This window comes from Chlorocebus sabaeus, chromosome 25 (genome assembly GCF_047675955.1).
Source record: "Chlorocebus sabaeus isolate Y175 chromosome 25, mChlSab1.0.hap1, whole genome shotgun sequence".
Lineage (NCBI taxonomy): Eukaryota > Metazoa > Chordata > Mammalia > Primates > Cercopithecidae > Chlorocebus > Chlorocebus sabaeus.
The window spans coordinates 22,526,885-22,545,517 of record NC_132928.1 but is presented as its reverse complement, the minus strand read 5'-3'; the positions used below and the strand labels follow the sequence as shown (position 1 = coordinate 22,545,517).

The 18,633-nt window shown below is 47.7% G+C and overlaps 1 protein-coding gene across 2 annotated transcripts; it reads right to left on the bottom strand.

Moving 5' to 3' along the window:
• Positions 1 to 4,604: 4,604 nt before the first annotated feature.
• Positions 4,605 to 16,800, bottom strand: FCAMR (Fc alpha and mu receptor). 2 transcript variants are annotated; one of them, XM_073011418.1, is made up of 8 exons: positions 16,762 to 16,800; positions 14,270 to 14,345; positions 13,746 to 13,820; positions 12,483 to 12,626; positions 8,998 to 9,336; positions 7,233 to 8,004; positions 6,503 to 6,621; positions 4,605 to 5,309 (listed from the first exon to the last, which is right to left on the bottom strand). In XM_073011418.1, exons 1-8 carry the CDS (start codon positions 16,798 to 16,800, stop codon positions 5,149 to 5,151), a joined length of 1,725 nt encoding a protein of 574 aa, XP_072867519.1. In that variant the 3' UTR covers positions 4,605 to 5,148. The 2 variants fall into 2 exon arrangements, with proteins under 2 accessions (XP_072867519.1, XP_072867520.1); XM_073011419.1 differs by lacking the exons at positions 7,233 to 8,004; positions 14,270 to 14,345; positions 16,762 to 16,800 and having other exon boundaries at positions 13,746 to 13,794.
• Between the last annotated feature and the right edge of the window lie 1,833 nt (positions 16,801 to 18,633).

Below are 18,633 nucleotides of genomic sequence, written 5' to 3'. Positions count from 1 at the left end.
GCTGTTTCCTTGTTCCTGGTCTGAGCCTGGCTCTCAGCCCAAGGCTTGCCTGGCAGGCAGAGATTGGAAAAATAGCCCCTGTAATCTCCTGCAGCCTGTGTTCATCTAAGCCTCAATGTCCCCATCTGTAGAATGGGACTCTGTTTCTTTTTGGTGATGTATATTGTAATTAATTTGTAGTTGTCTGTACTACACTGGCAGAGGTAGGGAAGGAAAGTGCTGGCCCCATAAAATGTTTTGATTAGTTGCATTTACTAATCAGTCTGATCTTCCCATGCCAGGCCCTAAAGAAGCCACATTCTGAATTTTTTTTCTTGAACTCTTGTCTGAAATGAAACGCAGTATCTTCAGATAAATTAAAACATTCTGAAAACACCTTTGGATACAATAGTCCTAGCTTTCTTCCTCTTCTCTGAAGCACTCAAGGTTAGGAAGCCAGAAGTTTGCCACTCAGGGAAAGAAGTGGCCTTTGTTTGACCCTCTATGCTCACAGCAGAACTGGTAGATCTGGATAGAGGTAGCAAATAAGTGAGGAGTGGGAATAAGGCCAGAGGTTGGCAGAGGCAGAACATAGAAGAGTTCAGATCCTATTCAGCAAATGTGTGTCTTTTTGTTGTTGTTGTTTGTAGAGATGAGGTCTCACTATGTTGTCTAGGCTGGTTTCTAACTCCTGACATCAAGTGATCCTCCTGCTTCGGGTTCCCATACTGCTGGGATTACAGGCATGAGCCACGGTGCCTGGCTTTAATCAATGTCTTTGATGCAATGCATCCAGGAGGCAAACAGTCTTTGATGCAATGCATCCAGGAGGCCTGCAGGCTGGGGGCATTGGCACCGGTGATCTCCACATGCCTCTAGAGGTGCAGCATGGGGTTCTCTCCCGAGGCTGCCGCTTCTCTGCTGCCCACATGGCTTTCATCTGGCCCATTAGAGAGTAGGCAGTAGGATGACAGCTCATCCTCCTGCTGACAGTGAAGGAAGCAGGCAGGCCCGGAAAGGCCAGCACCTGTAAACCAAGCTGTGTCACCATATGAAAAATGAAGAGCTTGGTGGTGCTGGACCTGAATGCAGAGTTTGTTTCTTTCTGAGTAGAATCTCCATTCTCCATTCCTCGTTAGTCATGCTTTCAGCTCTGGGGTATCTGTACCAGGGGAGCACAATCAAATAACGTGTGTCTACTTGGCTGAAGTGCACTATGGGTCTCTCTGTGGAGGTATCTTCCTCTAGGGTCTGACTGAGGCTGTTATTAAACTGACTTTTTTTGTGTCAGACCACAGTGGGCTACTGGAGGAGAGGAAGAAACCTCCAACATGTTAGCAGAGAGCTCTGAGAAGTTGGCTGAGAGTCAGGCATTTGCTCCGAGTAACCTGAGACAGATGGACATCCCCGCAAATAAAGATCTGAGCTCCTTTTATACATATGCCAGCAAGGACCTTAGGGCTGGTGCCTGAATTTTTAGCTCTAGTTCCGGCTCTCTGAACTTTTTTTAGTGCCTCATTAGGCCGGGATTGTAATAAACTAGTTAGGTGACTAAAGAGAACCAATTCCTGGAAATGATTATGAAACCTTCCATGCACGAGCCTAAAAAAGAGAGAGAGACGGAGAGAGAAAGAAATAAGCAAGTCTTTAGAGCTTTACACAGGAAAGGACCTGACCAGATACTCAGACTATACATCCAAGCAAGGGGGAAGACTGGGGACACCACAGAGATCGAGAATGAAGCTGTGGAGATGGGCTGCTTTGCATGAAGTCCCAGTGTGCCCTTTCCCGAGTAGTGTAACTTAATTTATCTGGTCCTCAGTTTTCCCATCTGGGAAATGGGAATGATCACACCTCCCTTACAGAAATGTTGCTGTAACTGCGATACACAATGTGAAAACACCTAGGATAGTGCCTGCTGCGCAGAAACACATTAACAAGCAGTAGCAGCGTTAGTAAGTAACAGGGTAAGGAGAACTGCAGAACTGCTCCCTAACCTGAGAATCTGCTTGATCTTGTGAATATCAATGGCCTCCCTGCATCCTCGATTAGGGTCTAGGTTAGAAATCCCCAGGGAGGCTTCCCTGATTCTTGATGTTTGCCTGCCCCTCATCTCAGCGGTATAGGCGTCGTGCTAGCCGGAGGTATAAGATAAAAAACAAAAGCACTGATAATACTCTCCTCTACCAGTTGGGCCTCTGGCCCTTTAAATCAACACTCCTGCCTACTCCATGGATCAGTTAGCCCATAAAGGAGAGCTGTAAACACTTGGGGCTTCCCCACTTCTTTCCCTGAAAGTTCTTACTCAGATCTTATCTCTTCCCCCTACAAACTCTTGGCCCTGGGAATCTAATCTGGCTCTGCTCTGGCCTTTTGAACTCCTACCAGCTCCACCACTGGTGGGACTTGACTTTCCCTGTAACGGCCTCCCTGCTAGAAACGCTCCTGGCTCTAGCCACGTGGCCAACACTCTTGCTGGGCTGATGGTCTCCTGTCTCCCCTTCTTCCCCCAAGATGGGGTAGTCAGACAGAACATTCTAGCTGCTGAATTCCACAGTGAAAGTATTAGAGCCATTCGGAGGAAGGAGAAGTCCTAGAAAAAGGTGGTCAGGGAAGCCCTTGAGGAAGAATAGGATCTGATCTCCAGATCCCAGCAGGAACAAGAGAGTCCTGTACAATTTCATGGCTTAGTGCAGGGATTGGCAGATTCTGGCTTAAGGGCCAAATCCAGCCTCCCTCCTGTTTTGGGAAATAAAGTTTTGTTGGAACACAGCTGCGGTCATTTGTTTCTGGATTGCCTGGTTGCTTTTGTGCTGCAATGGCAGAACCGAGTAGCTGCCACAGAGACTGTACGGCCTGCAAAGCCTAAAATATTTACCATGTGGCCCTTTACTGAAGAGATGGCCAACCCCTGGTTTAGTGCATCAGGCTTCCCCAAACAGTGACGTGAGGAACTCCAGCCCCATGAGACTGCTTCAATGAACCACAATAATCCAACACACCTGGGAAACACACATAATGTCCCCCACCCCGAGGTGTGAAAACCCAAAGTGTTTCACAATACACCTTCATGTAGCAAAGGGTCCAAAAGATCCTGCATAGAAGAATGTTTGTGATTTCCCAGCATTTCCAAAGCTTCATTAATCTACCAAACCTCCTTTTCCTCAGAACACCTTTTCACATCCTGAGAATCTAGTATTAGAAACAGTCTGGGTGCTGGGCCCATCCCTGCCACAAATGAGAACCAATTCCTGGAAATGATCATGAAACCTTGCATGCATGAGCCTAAGAGAGAGAAAGAAGCAAGCCTTTCGAGCTTTACACAGGAAAGGACCTGGCCAGATGCCTAGACCATAAATCCAAGCAAGGGGCACAGCGATCCAGAACATAGCTGTGGAGGTGGGCTGCTCTGAGTGGCCTTGGCTGAAGTACACACCTTGCAGAGCCTGCTCCCTCATTGATTGAATGGGATCCATGATGTCTGTCCTATCTCCGTTACAGGATTTTTTGGGGCAGGTCATTGAGAAAGTGAACAGGAAAATAGTCTGGAGGGATGACTGTGGTATCCTTGATTTTTGACAATGAGTTTTGCTTTGGTACAACGCTCAGCAATGGTGAAGTGAAAAAGGCCCTGAACCACGGTAACGAGTTCTCTTTGCTAGTCCTCACAGTGCTATAACTAACTGGGTTAACTGGGTGACTTTAAACAAGCGCCCCCCAACCTGTACTTAACCCTGCTGGGCCTCATGTCCCTCTCTTCTAGAATGAGGGCTTTAGACTAGTTAATCTCTAAAGATCTGTTAGCTTTGAAATTCTGTGATTCCATGTGGTTAGATGTGTGCAACTTCCCTACTTATCCAAAACAACAGGTTTCTCTTACAAGCCATGAAACCTGCATCTCCTTGATTTTCTTGGTACAATGTCTGTGTTCAGACAGATATGAAGAGGTATTACTGAAGGATTTCTGTGCTGCTGACAGCTTAGAAGGGAGGGCTAAGCCTTCTGGAAATGTCTACCTGGCAATTCTCCGCTTGATATTGGAGCCTATCTTTCCTTTCTGCCTCCACTGCTCAGGCTGTTCCATCCAACAATGGAGCCCAGACAGTTTGCCAGCGGATCTGGCAAAAGAAAAGAGTGGATGTGATTCCTGGAAAGGCAGTGGGGCCAAGGGTGGAGCAAAAGTTCCCTGACAGGCATGAGGTGATGTAGTTACAGGGCAGAATCCACATAAAATTCCTCTCTTTTGTCTCCCACCTCACCCCCAAAAACCATCTTCCAGTTTCACCAACAGTCCTCCATATCGAGGATTTATAAGCAACTGAACAAGAGGGGCTTTATGAAGAAGGCGAGAATCTACTGAAAATACCCTGCTCCTCCATGAATGTAGGAAAATCCCAGAAAATCTTGGCCAGGTCAAAAGGTCTACGTCACAATGAGCCTGGGTCCAAATGGGGCGGGATGATGTGAATAATGGGTGTTTGCCCTTTTGGTCTCAGTGTAGAAACCAGCTGCCTGTGGGGTCATCTAAGGGACCCCGAAAAGGAGGGACAGAAGCCCAGGGGGACCCAGAGTTCTTGCAGAGGCAGGGTGCCCAGAGGCCACTGAGCCCCCAAGTCAGTCAATCAACCACAGGTATTTATTGGGGTCCTACTGAGTTGGAAGTTCTCTGGGGCACATCATGAGACAGATAAAACGCAATTACTGTCCTAAAAGAGCTTAGAATCTACTTGAGAAGGCAAGGCTGGTACACTTAAATATAATTAAATGTGAGTGGGAGGCTGAGTGCTAACAATAGTCCGAAAAGGGTCCCCTAGCAAGGGCTGGGAGTGATGATAGAGGATTTGTCACTTTCCACACTGATTGGAAGCCTCTTCTATTTTCAAACATTCAGGAATGGAAATTTCACACTTTTCCTAGGTGACCTCTTCCAGTGTTTCATACAACTTTCTTGAAGTCTCCTTTGAGTCATCTTGTCACCTTTGGACGTGGATAATTCTTGACTTTCTTGGGCCCAAGGACAGCCAGCCTTTCTTCCGTGGGTGGAGCCCCAGCTTCATCAGCTTCTCTTCCCACAGGTGGAGGAAGGATGATGGAAAGAGGCTGGGGTCCTGGAGGCCTTTGATCTTGGTCCTCCTCCCATGCTAACTGAGCAGTTCATCTTTCTGTCCCTCAGGGTCCTAGATTCCTCTCTGGAGCAGTCAGGCTGGCCTCAGCAGGAAGAGAGTCATCCTGGAGCATCTTTCTTTCCACATGGGGCAGCTGGTCTGGTTGGAGGTCCACTTCCAGAAAATGTGTCATCTGAATTAGGGTGACCCTTTCTGCTTCCTGAGCTGCAGAGACACAGAGCAGACTGTGAGGGTTCTGGGTAAGGACAGCACTGACTCTGATTTCCTACGAACCACTCCCACCCACTGCAAGTTTTCAAGAACTTTCTGACACAGAAGCAATGGAGCCCTAGTTGGTTAGGTTAAGCCAGCCTACCCCCTGATAGGACTTGGACTTCGGGACCTGGGTCTGAGAACCTTAGCCTCCTCCACTTGCTGACAGAAAATCTCACCCTTTCTTTACTAGGTCTACATATCACAGAGCCGTCACTTTAAGAGTACTTAAACCTGGGCACATTGCTCTCAGAGAATTTTAGCAGGGCCTTGCAGAAGGGGAAAAATACGAGGTTTGATCCCAGATCTGGGCCCTGCACTCCTGCTCTCCGCTGTGAGGGTTGCTTATGAGGCTTATGGTTAACATGGGCATCACAGCCTTTGTAATCCTCCAAGAGCTTCTCCTTATGCTCTGGGATGCCATTGACACATAAGTACAGAGATAATTTCTGATTTTATTGATTAAAAACCAAGGCAGTTTGGGCAGGGTGGCTAACGCCTATAATCCCAGCAATTTGGGAGGCTGAGGATCACTTGATGTCTGGAGTTCTGGCCAACGTGGTGAAACCCCATCTCTACTAAAAATACAAAAATTAGCCAGGCATGATGGTACACGCCTGTAGTCCTAGCTACTTGGGAGGCTGAGGCAGGAGAATTGCTTGAATCTGGGAGACAGAGGTTGTAGTGAGCCGAGATTGCAGCACTGTACTCCAGCCTGGATGACAGAACAAGACTCCATCAAAAAAAAAAAAAAAGAAAGAAAAGAAAGAAAGAAGGAAGGAAGGGAGGAAGGAAGAAAGGAAGGAAGGAAGGAGAGAGAGAGAGAAAAAGAAAGAAAGAAAGAAAGAAAGAAAGAAAGAAAGAAAGAAAGAAAGAAAGAAAGAAAGAAAGAAAGGAAGGAAGGAAGGAAGGAAGGAAGGAAGGAAGGAAGGAAGGAAGGAAGGAAGGAAGGAAGGAAGGAAGGAAGGAAGGAAGGAAGGAAGGAAGGCAGGCGAAACCTAGGACAAGAGTGGTTAAATGGCTTAGGCTAGAATTTAGCTCTTCTACACTGAAAAGTCCTGGCAGGACTCTACCCCTACCCAGCCCTGAGGGTGTCAGGTGGGAACCAGAACTCTTCTGTCTAGCCTTGGGGCTACTGAACTCACAGATCCTCCTTCTCCGGAGCTTCCTTTGCAATAGAACCAGAGCCATAAGCATAAACAGGGCCAGCATGGTAGAGACAGGAGCCAGGGTCCGAGAGCTGCTTTCATCTTCTGGAAAAGCACTAGAGTGGGGATGGAAAGAGCACAGGAGAGAGGAGGTTGGAGCCGGGCAGAAGATTAAAGACCATTTGCCCATGTCCTTATTTTACAGGTGGGGGAGCTGAGGCCAAAGCAAGTGGGCAACACTGTTTCCCATGGCTGGTTAGTGGCAGAGCTGGGACTAGAATCTCTGTCTTCAGGCTTCCAAGCCCAAATCCTTTTCCCTCTTCCACCCATCTGTGTGTGGGCCCTGTGATGCCTCCCAATGAGAAAGAGGACTAGGTGGGAGCCAGCAACTCCACCCTCAGCAATGGGCTCTGCCACAACCTTTCCTTGTGGCTTCAGTGCATCACCCCCTCTCTCTGGAGCTTCTATTCTTCATCTTTAAAAACAGAAAGTCCTAATGAAGATTCCAGCCTAAATATTGTCTTTCTGTCATTTAGATATCACTTGAAAACCACAGGGAGTGTTCTCACAGCAAGGCCCCTTGAGTGAGGGAGGGCATCTGATGTGTATGTCACTGTCTTGTGGGTATAAAGGGAGAGAAGTGAGCAGAGGGAGAGGAGCCTCCCTTGCATGCCAGGGATGAGACAGATGTGGGGCCCCTGACTGGGAGAAGGTGCCTGGGGGTTACCTCTTCACAGAGGACTCCTTGCCAGGGGGCCTCCAGGGTCCTACTGCCGGGGCCTGGCTCAGCGTTGCTTGGGGACCTCTGTCTCCAGTGGCAGCATCTAGGTCCCCTGCAGCACTTCCTTCCCCAGATGCTGCCTCTATGCTGGTCCACACACCTGCAGCTGGAGTTCCCAAGGTCCACAAGACTACAGCTGGAGTTGTTTCTCCAACGTAGCCCAGAGATTGTTGCTTAGAAACTGGCGTTGCTTGTGGGAGGATTTCCCAGGCCAGAGTTTCTGAGACCAGAGCTGGTGGTCTAATGGTTCCTAGGATATTTTTGGCTGCATCAAGAGTGATCCTGACCCGCTCTGTGTCCTCCCTTGGCCTATCAGCCTTGGTAGTTGTCATCTCCCTCCTGTCCTTGCTGGCTCTCGCCCCGTTTGTCACTGAGCTTCTGGTGCCCCCCCAAACACCTTCTGTTGTATTGGACATGCTTCTGCTTTTTGCAGCTGGACTCTCTGGGATGGGAGCTGGTACTTTGACGGAACCCTCCGCCCAGCTGCCTGTCCCTGGAGCTGCTAGCCTGGTTGCTCCTGGGGTTTTTCTTCCCTCAGCTGAAGCTGTGGTCATGCTGGTTCCTGGAGTTGAAGCAACTGTGTCCCATGCTGTCCCCTGTCCTGAGGTCTGGGTGGTTCCTGGGGTCCATCTGTTGGCTACTGGAAATGCTGTTCCATAGGATCTCATGGTGAGCTCCCCAACAGCTGGAGTGGCTGTGGGGAGGGTGCTGGAGGGACCTGTGTGGACAGCAGAGGGAAGCCACATGGGAAGGCTGGCAGGTGGCCTACTGGTTTTGGCAAAGGACACCAGGTTTCACATGTCTGCTAAGTGGAATGCAACCTCACTAAGAGATGCAGTTTTTGACCAATAGGATGGATAAAATAAAAAATAGGAAAATTTTTCATTATCCATTATCTGTGGCAGGCATTCTCTAGTCTTTGGCAGACACTGACATGTTATATTCCTATTTCCTTTTCCCATGCTCACATGTTTTCTATCCAGCTGTCTTGAACCCCCAAGCTGCTTTCTCCAGAGGCCCACCTTCCAGCAGGTACTGGTCTTCAAAAAAGACAAAAGAAACACTGCAGTTCTAGCAGAGCAGCCAGTTGCAGCAGGCAGCTGGAGAGCAGCATCTACTAGAATTAACCTGCTCTCAGGCTGCCTCCTGTCATGCTGTCTCTTCTGCCAAGTGGCCTTTCACAGCCTGGATGCCCTTCCTATGCTCTGGGTGCCTGACTTGGGATCAACAACCAGAACCTGCCACAGAGAGCCTAGGCTTGGGATCTGTCAGATGCCTGCTGAGGGGCTCAGCAAGAGTCTGCATGAGGGACAGCTCAGTTGCAATTCTTTTGTCCTGCCTGTCACACCTCCTCTGCAGTCCTGCCGCTTCTCTGCATGTCTGAACATGTAGCTATCAGGATCGTAAGAAGCCACATTTATCCCATTCTTGGAGCCATCTCCAAATACATATTTCATGACATATGGGGGACTCGGGTGGGAGAGTGTACATGCATTCACTGGGGGAAGTTTTTCCTAAAATCTCCCTTTCTTTTGAAGGTAGCCTTCTTCTGAAATGAAAGCCTACTTCTTAAAGTCTTTGCCTTGCCCCAGCTTTTCATTGTCACTTCCCTAATGTTTCAAGCCCTTTTAGGTCTCTGAGCCTTCTCTCGCACTTCCTCCTTCCTAGAACGAGCTTCACCAAGCTTGACCCATCAGCCATCAGCTCATACCTGCAGAGATGGTCAGATTCATGCTTAAGAACAGCATGGCATTATCACTTCCAATGCCGCAGAGGTAGCATCCAATGTCATCCGGGGACAGTTGGGACAGCCTTACCACAAACAGGCCTCTCTGTGGAAAGTCTGTGAGGGCCACACGGTCACGATAGCGATGGTGAGTGTAGTGGCTGGTGGACACAATGGTCTGGCAGATCCATCTTGGGGGCCCCAGACGGCACCAGTACTTCCTTTGGTGCCTGTTGACAGATGAGGGGACATAATGGCAGCGGATGGTGACAGTTCCTCCAGGCTGCCCAGACACCAGCCTTGAGCCCTTCAATGCATTTGGAGCTGTAGAAAGAGAAGGAAGTCAAAGGAGAGGGAGTGGTGAGCATAGTCACTGTTTGGGGAGTCACGATCTCTGAACTCTGCCAGAATTAGAGGTCAGGTCAGAAAATGCCACTGTGAACATGGAGCAGAATCAATATAGAAATGGCAGAACTCAGCCATTGGGAAAGCCGATGTTGCCCCGAGGTATGGAAGATGAAAATGTCATCATAATCTTACCCACTATTTAGCTAACACTTATCCTGTGCTATCCTGGTCCATCCAGAGCATGGTTCCCCTGTGCTCCAATGCAGATGTTTAAAATGATGCTATCTAAGCACATGTATGAGGGCTGAGGCAACATCTGACACTCACTCACTCAGTCACTCCTCACTGTAGATTTAGACAACACCGTCCAAACGATGCCACCGACGATAACATTAAATGATAATTTATCATTAAAATACAAAAATATTCACAATTATAAACAAGGACCTTTTCAGGACACCAGTGATGATTCCCTGATAGAAGGACTCTGGTTTGCATGGAATGTAAAAGAGAGATGCTAAACAGTAAGAATATATCAGTGTATCTTTCATGTGCAAAAGACGAGGAGCCCTGAAACACGAGAATCCCGTTCTGCTTGCTGGGTACCTGTCTGGACCAGTGGTTGCAAAATTCTTCACACTAGTCACTTTTCCATAGAAACAGAAACAACCAAATGCCACCATATAAGCACAAATGAGCAGTACTCTGAATATGTCTGCTTGGCAACAGGCATAAGGACAATTCATAGTTGAACCACATATATGGCCAGCTTCCTGGATGACTTAAATGTGATGGGGTGCAAGCAGAAACAAAGTTTATTCTTTCTCTCACTGCCTCTTCATACCTTCTCCATGGACATCTCTGACCCTTGATGAAATCTCAGGCACAATCTCATGTATAGTAGCTTTCATAATCTCTCCTGGATAATAAAAAGCCCTGCTTAGTCTAAACTTATACATCCAGTCCAGTCCAGTGAAAGATTACAACTCCAATCTCTTGCCCAGTCAAAACCTTTTCCTTTCTCCTAGCTGGGCTTGGAGTCTGTTATGGAGGAGGGGGGCATGGTTGGGGTCTCTCACTTTGCTCTACCCCTTCCCCTATTCAAAGCTTCTGTTTGGGGGTCCCTGCAGGGTTGGGTAGAGTGGGGAGAGGAGAGGTGAATGAGACAGTTGTGATCTGCCCTTGGTGCTTTCTGGGCATGGCAGATGACCAAGGCTGCCTCTTTTTTGCCTACCAGATATATTTTTAACATACATGGCTGTCGTTCTCTCCTTATGAGAACTGCATGTTCTTCTGCTGGCCTTTGGTGGCCACCACCCACAAGCCTATGACTTCTGGCTATCTGCCCTGCTCTGTGGTCATAGTCCCCTCTGGGTGGCCCTCTAGGTGGAGGCCCTGCATTTAACACAGGAAGCACACCTGTGTCCTGCGGTCAGAAGAAATCTGGGACAAAGGGCAAGCTTGTTGAGTGACTTTCTGGAGGTTCCTTCTCTTACTTGGCTTAAAGTGAGGAAAAAGTGGTATCTCCTGTCCCCTGGGACAAGTGGAGGGGACCACAACACAGGGACATCTCTCTGACACAGTGAGCTCTGCAGCTGCTGATGATTCTCTCCCTCCCTCATTTGGCCTGGACTGATTCCCGCGGGGCTATCGCTGGGACTAGCTCTATGGTGTCTTTCTACAGCCCTGTATATGTGGTTCAGCTTCTTGCGGTAGGGTGTGGATGCCTGGCACCTATCAGTTTGTTCTGTCTTTAGGACCTCTAAACCCCAGAAAGTGCAGTTTAATATCCTTGATTTGGTTTGGATGTTTATCCCCTCCAAATCTCATGCTGAAATGTGTTTCCCAATGTTGAGGGTGGGGCCTGGTGGGAGGTGATTGGGTCGTGGGGGCATCCATCATGAATGGTTTAGCACCATCCCCTTGGTGCTAAATGAGTTATTTCTCAGTTCACATGAGATCTGGGGCCTCCCCTCACCTTTTCTCTTGCTCCCTCTCTTGCCATGTGCTATGCTGCTCCTGTTTTGCCTCCCCCATGAGCAAACGCTCCCTAAAGCCTCACCAGAAGCCAAGCAGATACCGGCACCATGCTTCCTGTACAGCCTGCAGAACCATGAGCAAGATTATTCTTATTTTCTGTATAAATTACCCAGTGTCAGGTATTTCTTTATAGCACTGTAAAAATGGCCTAATATAATCCTATTACCAGGAACAGTTAAGCAGTTTGTGGGTGCCAGAGCAAAATGAAAATGCAGGACTTCTTGTTCAAAAGTTACTAGGAATTTCAACATGGCAACAGCAGAGCATTAAGCCGAGTACCTTCTGAGTATGGGGTCCTGTGTGAGTGCATAAGCCTGGGAAACCTACCATGCCTATTATGTGTGTACTCAGGTCTAATTACTGGAAGAGTAGAGGTCATAAATGCTATGGCTGTACTGATACTCACTGTAAGTTTAATTAAACAACACAACCCAAACCATGCCACTAATGGGAAAGTTAAATTACCATTTAAATTTACCGAGTTGTGAATATTTGCAATATTCACAATGACAAACAAGGACCATTTCAGGACAACAGTGATGATGCCCTGATAAAGTGTGCATACCTCAGATTTCAGGGATTCTCCTGATCTGCATGTGGTACATTTGAGAGGAGCATGGTTCCATTAATCAGCAGGATGGGGTGGTCTGACTTTACAGTAGAAAGCTGATTAAGAACCCTTCATCAACCCTTGCAATACACATAATTTTTTAATAATACCAAAGTTAAGAACCAATACCTTAAGGATTCATTTGATAGATCACTGATCAGTAGCTCTTTGTTATATATAATAATTAAGGTTTGGGAAATTTTATATTAACTACTGTAAGAACTCAAGACCAGGCCAGCATTTTAGGGTCAATGTGTACCCACCTGGGGGCCCTGATGCCAATTCTCTGCTCATCCATGGAGGTGGGTGCCCTGGCTCTCATCCCATCATTGTTACTCAGCAATTGTCTATTGCTATGGCTTCCATTAGGAGAGGCGAGGGCTGCCTATAGCTGTAGGGAGCCTGACTTGGTCTGAGAGAGCCTGAGAGGTCTGAGGTCCATGGTTGAACAAAGGGAGGGTAGAGGTTGTACCTGCAAAGGAGCTCTCCTCCCTCCAGCAGAGGGGCGACGAAGGCCTGAGTGTTCCCATGGTCCGGAGATGAGTCCTGGAGGGGAGAGAGCCCTCCCACAGCCATCTCGGATGGGGTCTTTTTTGTGGAAGGGCGAAAGAAGAACCTGCAGCAAAGGAAGGAGATGGGTCATCAGGGAGCCATCCATGTGTCCAGAAAGGCACCCACAGAGGAAGAAGCAAACAGCCAGCTCCAAACCCCTGCCAGGCCAGATAGCTCCAGGCCATCCATGAAGTAAGAGCTGCCTGCCCTCCTGCAGCTTCTCCCTCCCACTGCTACCACCTTGCTAGGGTCTCAGGCAGCAGCTGCCTAGAAGGGGAGGAGAGGGGGGTGGGGAAGTGGGAAGGCAGCAACCACACCCCGTTCCTGGACTGCAGGCCTTGTGGGGATGAGGGAGTATACCTTTAAATGAAGATTAAAGTGCTGACCAAAGCATTTAACTGGAAACTTTAAATGATCAAATTTAGAACGTTTGAGACTTAAAGCAATTAATTTAGGACTGTTACTTAGCAGAAAAATCATGGGCCTGCCTGAGTTGTCATTTGGGGGCAGGGGAAGCCTGCTGTTACTGAAAAATTTTTAAAGGGACAGCAGGAGGTTAAAATGGCGTGATTTTATCACACAGAGTGCTTACTCAAATATTGGCTGCTTTGTTTTTGTTTTTGTTTTTGTTTTGAGATGGAGTCTCGCTCTGTTGCCCAGGCTGGAGTACTGTGGCGCAATCTCAGCTCACTGCAACTTCTGCCTCCCGGATTCAAGCGATTCTTCTGCCTCAGCCTCCCAAGTAGCTGGGACTACAGGTGCGTGCCACCACGCCCAGCTAATTTTTGTATTTTTAGTAGAGACAGGATTTCACCATGTTGGTCAGGCTGGTCTTGAACCCCTGACCTTGTGATCTGCCTGCCTTGGCCTGCCAAAGTGCTGGGAGTATAGGTGTGAGCCACTGCGCCCAGACTTACTGGCTACCTTTGAGTCATTAAAACTCTGATTTGCTTTTAAGCCAGTTGTTAATCCTTTTTTTTTTTTTTGTATTATCATAGAATTTTCACTCATTCATTAATTTATTCAGTCATTACTTATTAAGCATCTATTTGCCATTTGTCATCTAAGCATGGTTTATACCTGGACAGTTTTACCATACCAGCCTGTGAGGAACTTTAGGGCAGCCTGGAAGACTCAGGTCTGGTTTGGTAAGCCCTGAACCTGATCTGGGTTTGGGACTCACCTTGTAGCAGGCACAGTATGAGGAAGAAAGGCATTTTCCATCCTGCCCTCCTGTTGGCAACCTGCAAAAAACACACTAAATGAAAAGAGGCCTGAGAGAAGCTGGGTGAGGACAGTGGGGACTTGAGAGAACAAGCATCTTCTCGCTTTGGGATCTCGGTTTGCTCGGCGCAGAGGCTGGGTTGCAGATATCTGAGAGTAAGACAAGCACTTCCCTCCCTGAGAAAGCATGACTTTATCCTTAGCCTCCTAAGTATGCACATTTTGGTCACGTCCACGAGGCTAAAATGTCCCTTACCCTTAAGGGTTCTGTGTTCAGAAGAGGTGAAACTCCCTCTGTAGGATTCTAGCCCGGGCACCCACTTGCCAGCCTGGAGCTCTGAGTTTGTGGGAGCACCGTGTAATGGAAAGGCCACATTTGAAGTCTAAACTCTAGTTGGAATTGTGGGACCTTGGAAAGTTAGTCTCAGGGATTCGATTCCTTTTCAGGGGAATGAAGGAATCTGCATGGGGTTGTTGTTTCACAGCTTAAGTGAGATTGTGGTAAAGTGCCAGCAATGAGCCTGGGGTAGTCCGCTTCTGTTCCTCTCCTCACCACTTCCTGTTCACAGAAGGGGAATTGGTTTTTTCAAGGGAAGATTTCTGTTTCACTGTTAGTGTGCCTCTGGTCAGTAATAAGGAGTTAAAAATTAAATCTCAGACCAAGCAGCTCTCTGCACTGGGGTACTATTCTGTTTCTTCTCCACAACTTCTAGAAAGCCCTCTCTGTCCCCCAATCCACACTGACCTTCACCCCTCTCTGGTCTCTCCCACTGGCCTGGGGAGCTTCCAGAGGGGACGGCTTTGTGTTTCATCCCTCTCCCATCATGCTCTGAAAGGGGATCTAGCACATTGTAGATGTGAAATGCACAGCTATTGTGAACAGTAACCCTCCTCTTTTAATGGACACCATACTGATCACTACTCAAAGGTCTTTTACCACTTGCTGATGAAAAAGACAGATTGTGGCTGGGTGCGGTGGCTCATGCCTGAAATCCCAGCACTTTGGGAGGCTGAGGTGGGTGGCTTACGAGGTTAGGAGTTCAAGACCAGCCTGACCAACATGGTAAAACCTCATCTTTACTAAAAATACAAAAGTTAGCCCGATATGGTGGCATGCACCTATAATCCCAGCTACTCAGGAGACTAAGGCAGCAGAATTGCTTGAACCCAGAAGGTGGAGGTTGCAGTGAGCCCATGCCACTGCACTCCCACTTGGGTGACAGAGCAAGACTCTGTCGCAAAAAAAAAAAAAAAGACAGAGATTGTACGTTATACTTCTTTTGTATTCCCTAAAGGGTGTTCATGGATGCTTTTTGATTGATTAAAAATCTACTCTTTGAATCTATCTACTGCTTCTGTTTCTGGGACCTATAGATTTTTTAAAAAGCAAACTAAAGTTAGCCAGTGAGTTTTCTTCCTACTCTGTTATGTTCCTCATTACTGTTGAGGACAGGCGCTAACAGTCAATGGTTTGGCCCATGGGCAGAAACCCCCTCACTCCCCAAACAGTTGAAGCCATGCAAAGCCACTGGCCAGTTTGGGACACAGGCTGTGCGGGAGGGAATCACAAAGAGGAAAACAGGGAATAGGGGAAAAAAGGAGGCAAAGGAAGTAGGAGAAGGGGGAGAGAAAAGGAAAGGTAGGAGGTGAAAGAAGGGAAAAGGGAAGAGAGGGGACAGAAGAGAAAAGTAGAGAGTCCATGGGGTGGCCCTGAGCTTGTTTTCCTGCAATGAGACTTGGCAAGTTGTCACCTCAGCTTGGCTCTGCCCAGCCCTCTCCACTGAGGCCTTTCCCTGCTCTATCCAGTTTGAGCCCCAAGGGTGGCCAGATCTTTAAAAGTCGATAGGCTCTTTATGCATGTTTCTGTGCCTTCCCTCTAGCAAGTCCCCTAGCTTGGGCACTGCGATGGCAGTCTCAGACTCTTCCCTGCCTTACAGAGCTTCCTGTCCCCACCCGGAGACTCTCCCAGGGTGTTCTTGCACCTAATTCATAATTTGATTTATATTCGCCAAGTCCTGGCTGATTCTGGGGCTGGCACCTAGACACCCGCTGGGCAAATTTTTCTAAAGCACTGAGTGCTGATGCAGCATGTGTTGGGGCCAAAGTCTCTGCATCACACCATCCAGTTCTTCTGAAGCCACCGATGCAGCAATCTCTGGGCTTCAGGAAGAAAAGCCGGTTCCATGGGGCAATGAGGAAGCAGGAGTATAAGATAAAATGTTTCCAGGGAATTATCAGCTTTGATTGGAGGATGGAAGGATAATATTCAACGGAATGTCTCCAAGTCACCCTCTCTGCCAATGACCTTCAGAAATCCTTTCTCCAGGAGACAGGGGGCCATAATTCAGTAGCCTGGGGCCACAGGCTTCTGTTACTGCACATTGCATTTTAGGGGATGACACCACATGAGGGTACTCTCTTGTCCCTCTCGTCCTGCTGGGAAGGGCATGCACCTCACCTCAGCTTCAGCACAGGCTGCTTTGTGACTTCCCAGATGCCTACTCGCCCTCTGAGTCCCAGTTCATTCCTATCCCCTCCCCACATCCCCTGGGCGGTAGATAAGAAGGGAAGGAGTCAGTGTGGTATAGAGGAGAGAGCACAGAACCAGGACTCAGGAGGGGCTGCAGCAGCCTGAGGCTGCTGCAATAACTTGGCCAATGTTCTGTTCCTCTCCTCTATGAAAGAAGAGCTTTGCCCACATGTTCTCCATGTTTCTTCTCTTTGTAACGTTTTTTTGGTTCTAAATTATCCAGGACTTCTAAGGAACCATGCACTCTGGTGGGTGTGAGCAGAATAATAGGGAACTGAGAGGGAGCCCTTATGTTCTGGACCCTAGAACCCTTAACTGGCCTCCTGGGAAGAAGCCCACCTGCTCTGGGAAGGGCACTGAGGAGCATGTGTGACAGCTATGACTGCAGTTCACCCCCCACATTCAGAGGCAAGATCCCAACCTCCAGGAGAAAGCCTTATTTCACCTTTTGTTCTCTGAGCTTCAGTGTGGCCTCTCCATCCATCTCAGTCCAGAAACAAGATCCAGGTGGACTTTTCTTCTCATGAGATGCAGGTGTTTGGACGTCTTCTAGTTGCTCTTCCTTAAACCTGGAGACTGAGAAGTCAAGGTGGTATGTTGGAAAGCAGCTGGAGCTAGCAACAGAAGGTTGGGGTGTAAGGCATAGCTCTGTCACTCACCTCAAGTCACTTCTTTTTGGATTTTATTATTTATAAGAGGAAGCCAGTCCTAACCCCTTGTCGTTCCTACTGTCACTTATTCCTGAAGAACTTTTCCAAGGGTGGTAACAGTAGCTTCAAGAAAGAAAACAGTGATCCATGTCCTTCCTCCTCTTGTGTCCCCTCCAGTCTGGGGTCTCAGACTATTTAGGGTGCCCCAGCTTACCAGCCCATTCAGGCATCTCCCAGACAAGTGATGCAACAACTTGGGCAGGAGGGCAGGGAAAATTCAAAATTCAGGAGAGGAATTCCCCTGCCATTTGGCTGGCAGCTGGTGCCCTCCAGCTGACCTGGCCCCTCTAACGCTCATAGAGAAGCACTTTGGGCAGCTTGGGTCACTGACTTCAGAGCTGCATGAACTGGTGGTTACTAATTCATGTTCCTGACAAAGCATAATACAGTAAATGAGACGATCTTCATGGAAAGAAGACACTGAGAAGTGTGGCTTACCCAAATAGATGACACACTTGAAAAATACCCCAATATTTCCCTTTGGAAAATAGTTTATGGGTTTTTTTCCTTGTAAAAGATGTGATCTTCCAATCTCTGTTGGTCTGAAACTGACATTAAATTGGCTTGTACAGCTGAAGCACTCAACAATGAATGGGCACAAGGGGATGGGGGGTGCTGCAAGCTGTAATTTGGGACCTTCACTAGGACCTCTGATAGATATGATAATATGGCACCTCTGAGCCAATTAGAAAGGGCAACTTTTTCTTAGGAATAAATTCAGTTGGTATATTGTTGTGCAATTTGCCATAGCCATAGATGGCAGCATGTATTCTCTGTGCGATTCCTCTTCCAAATTTGAAGGCAGATTGGGGGTAGAAACTGAGTCACTGAAAGCAATAGCAGAGGAAGAGAAACAACTCTATGGGTGCTTGGAGTTCGGCCGTGACAGGACAATTGTGCACTTGTGTGTGCTGGTAACTGCGTGCACAGCAGTCTATGCTGCTCTCCCAGGACTTGGTCAGCAGCTTCCAGTGCTAGAGCTCCAGATCTTCATCTCCATCTATAGCCTCTCATACTAGTTAAAATACATCTACAATGTGAGTGGTCTCTCCTTAGTAATGGCGCTCTTGAGCAGCTCACGACCTGAAGAACTGTATACAGTGGACTTGCCTTCCGAGACTCGTTTCCAGAAATGAGTGACCTTCTTGTAGGTGGTAGAGAGGTAGCTAATGCCTGGCTAGGTTCTCCCCTTCCACTCCTCATGGAGCAGTATAGTGTCAATGTTTGATCACATAGACTCTGGAGTCAGACTCCCCCCTCCTCTCAGTTAAGATCTCAGTTCTACTTTTTACCGGGAAAATGACATGGGAGGAGAAAATAGCACCTATCTCATAAAGTTATTATGTGGATCAAATGTGATAATCCACATAATTCAAAGTTCTTAGTATGCAGTTAATTTTCATTAAACATTAGCTGAGAATATTATTAGCTTGGCTTGTAGCAAAGGGAGCAGGTGTCTTATCATGATAGAACTCTCAAAAGAAAAAAAAATCCCTTTGATGGTTTTCATCTATTCAAGGGTCCTCTCCCTCCCTCCTTCCCTTCCTTCCTTTATTCCTTTTCCTTTCCATTATTTTCGCATTTGAAAGATTAAAAATTCATCAATT

Excerpts from the sequence above, each read along its gene's own strand:
- FCAMR (XM_073011418.1), bottom strand. The coding sequence starts at position 16,800 with ATGGATGGAGAGGCCACACTGAAGCTCAGAGAACAAAAG. Across the intron at positions 12,627-13,745 it reads CATACTGTGCCTGCTACAAG|GTTCTTCTTTCGCCCTTCCA; the intron begins GTGAGTCCCAAA and ends CCTTTGCTGCAG. Across the intron at positions 5,310-6,502 it reads GCTCCGGAGAAGGAGGATCT|CTCAGGAAGCAGAAAGGGTC; the intron begins GTGAGTTCAGTA and ends GTGTCTCTGCAG.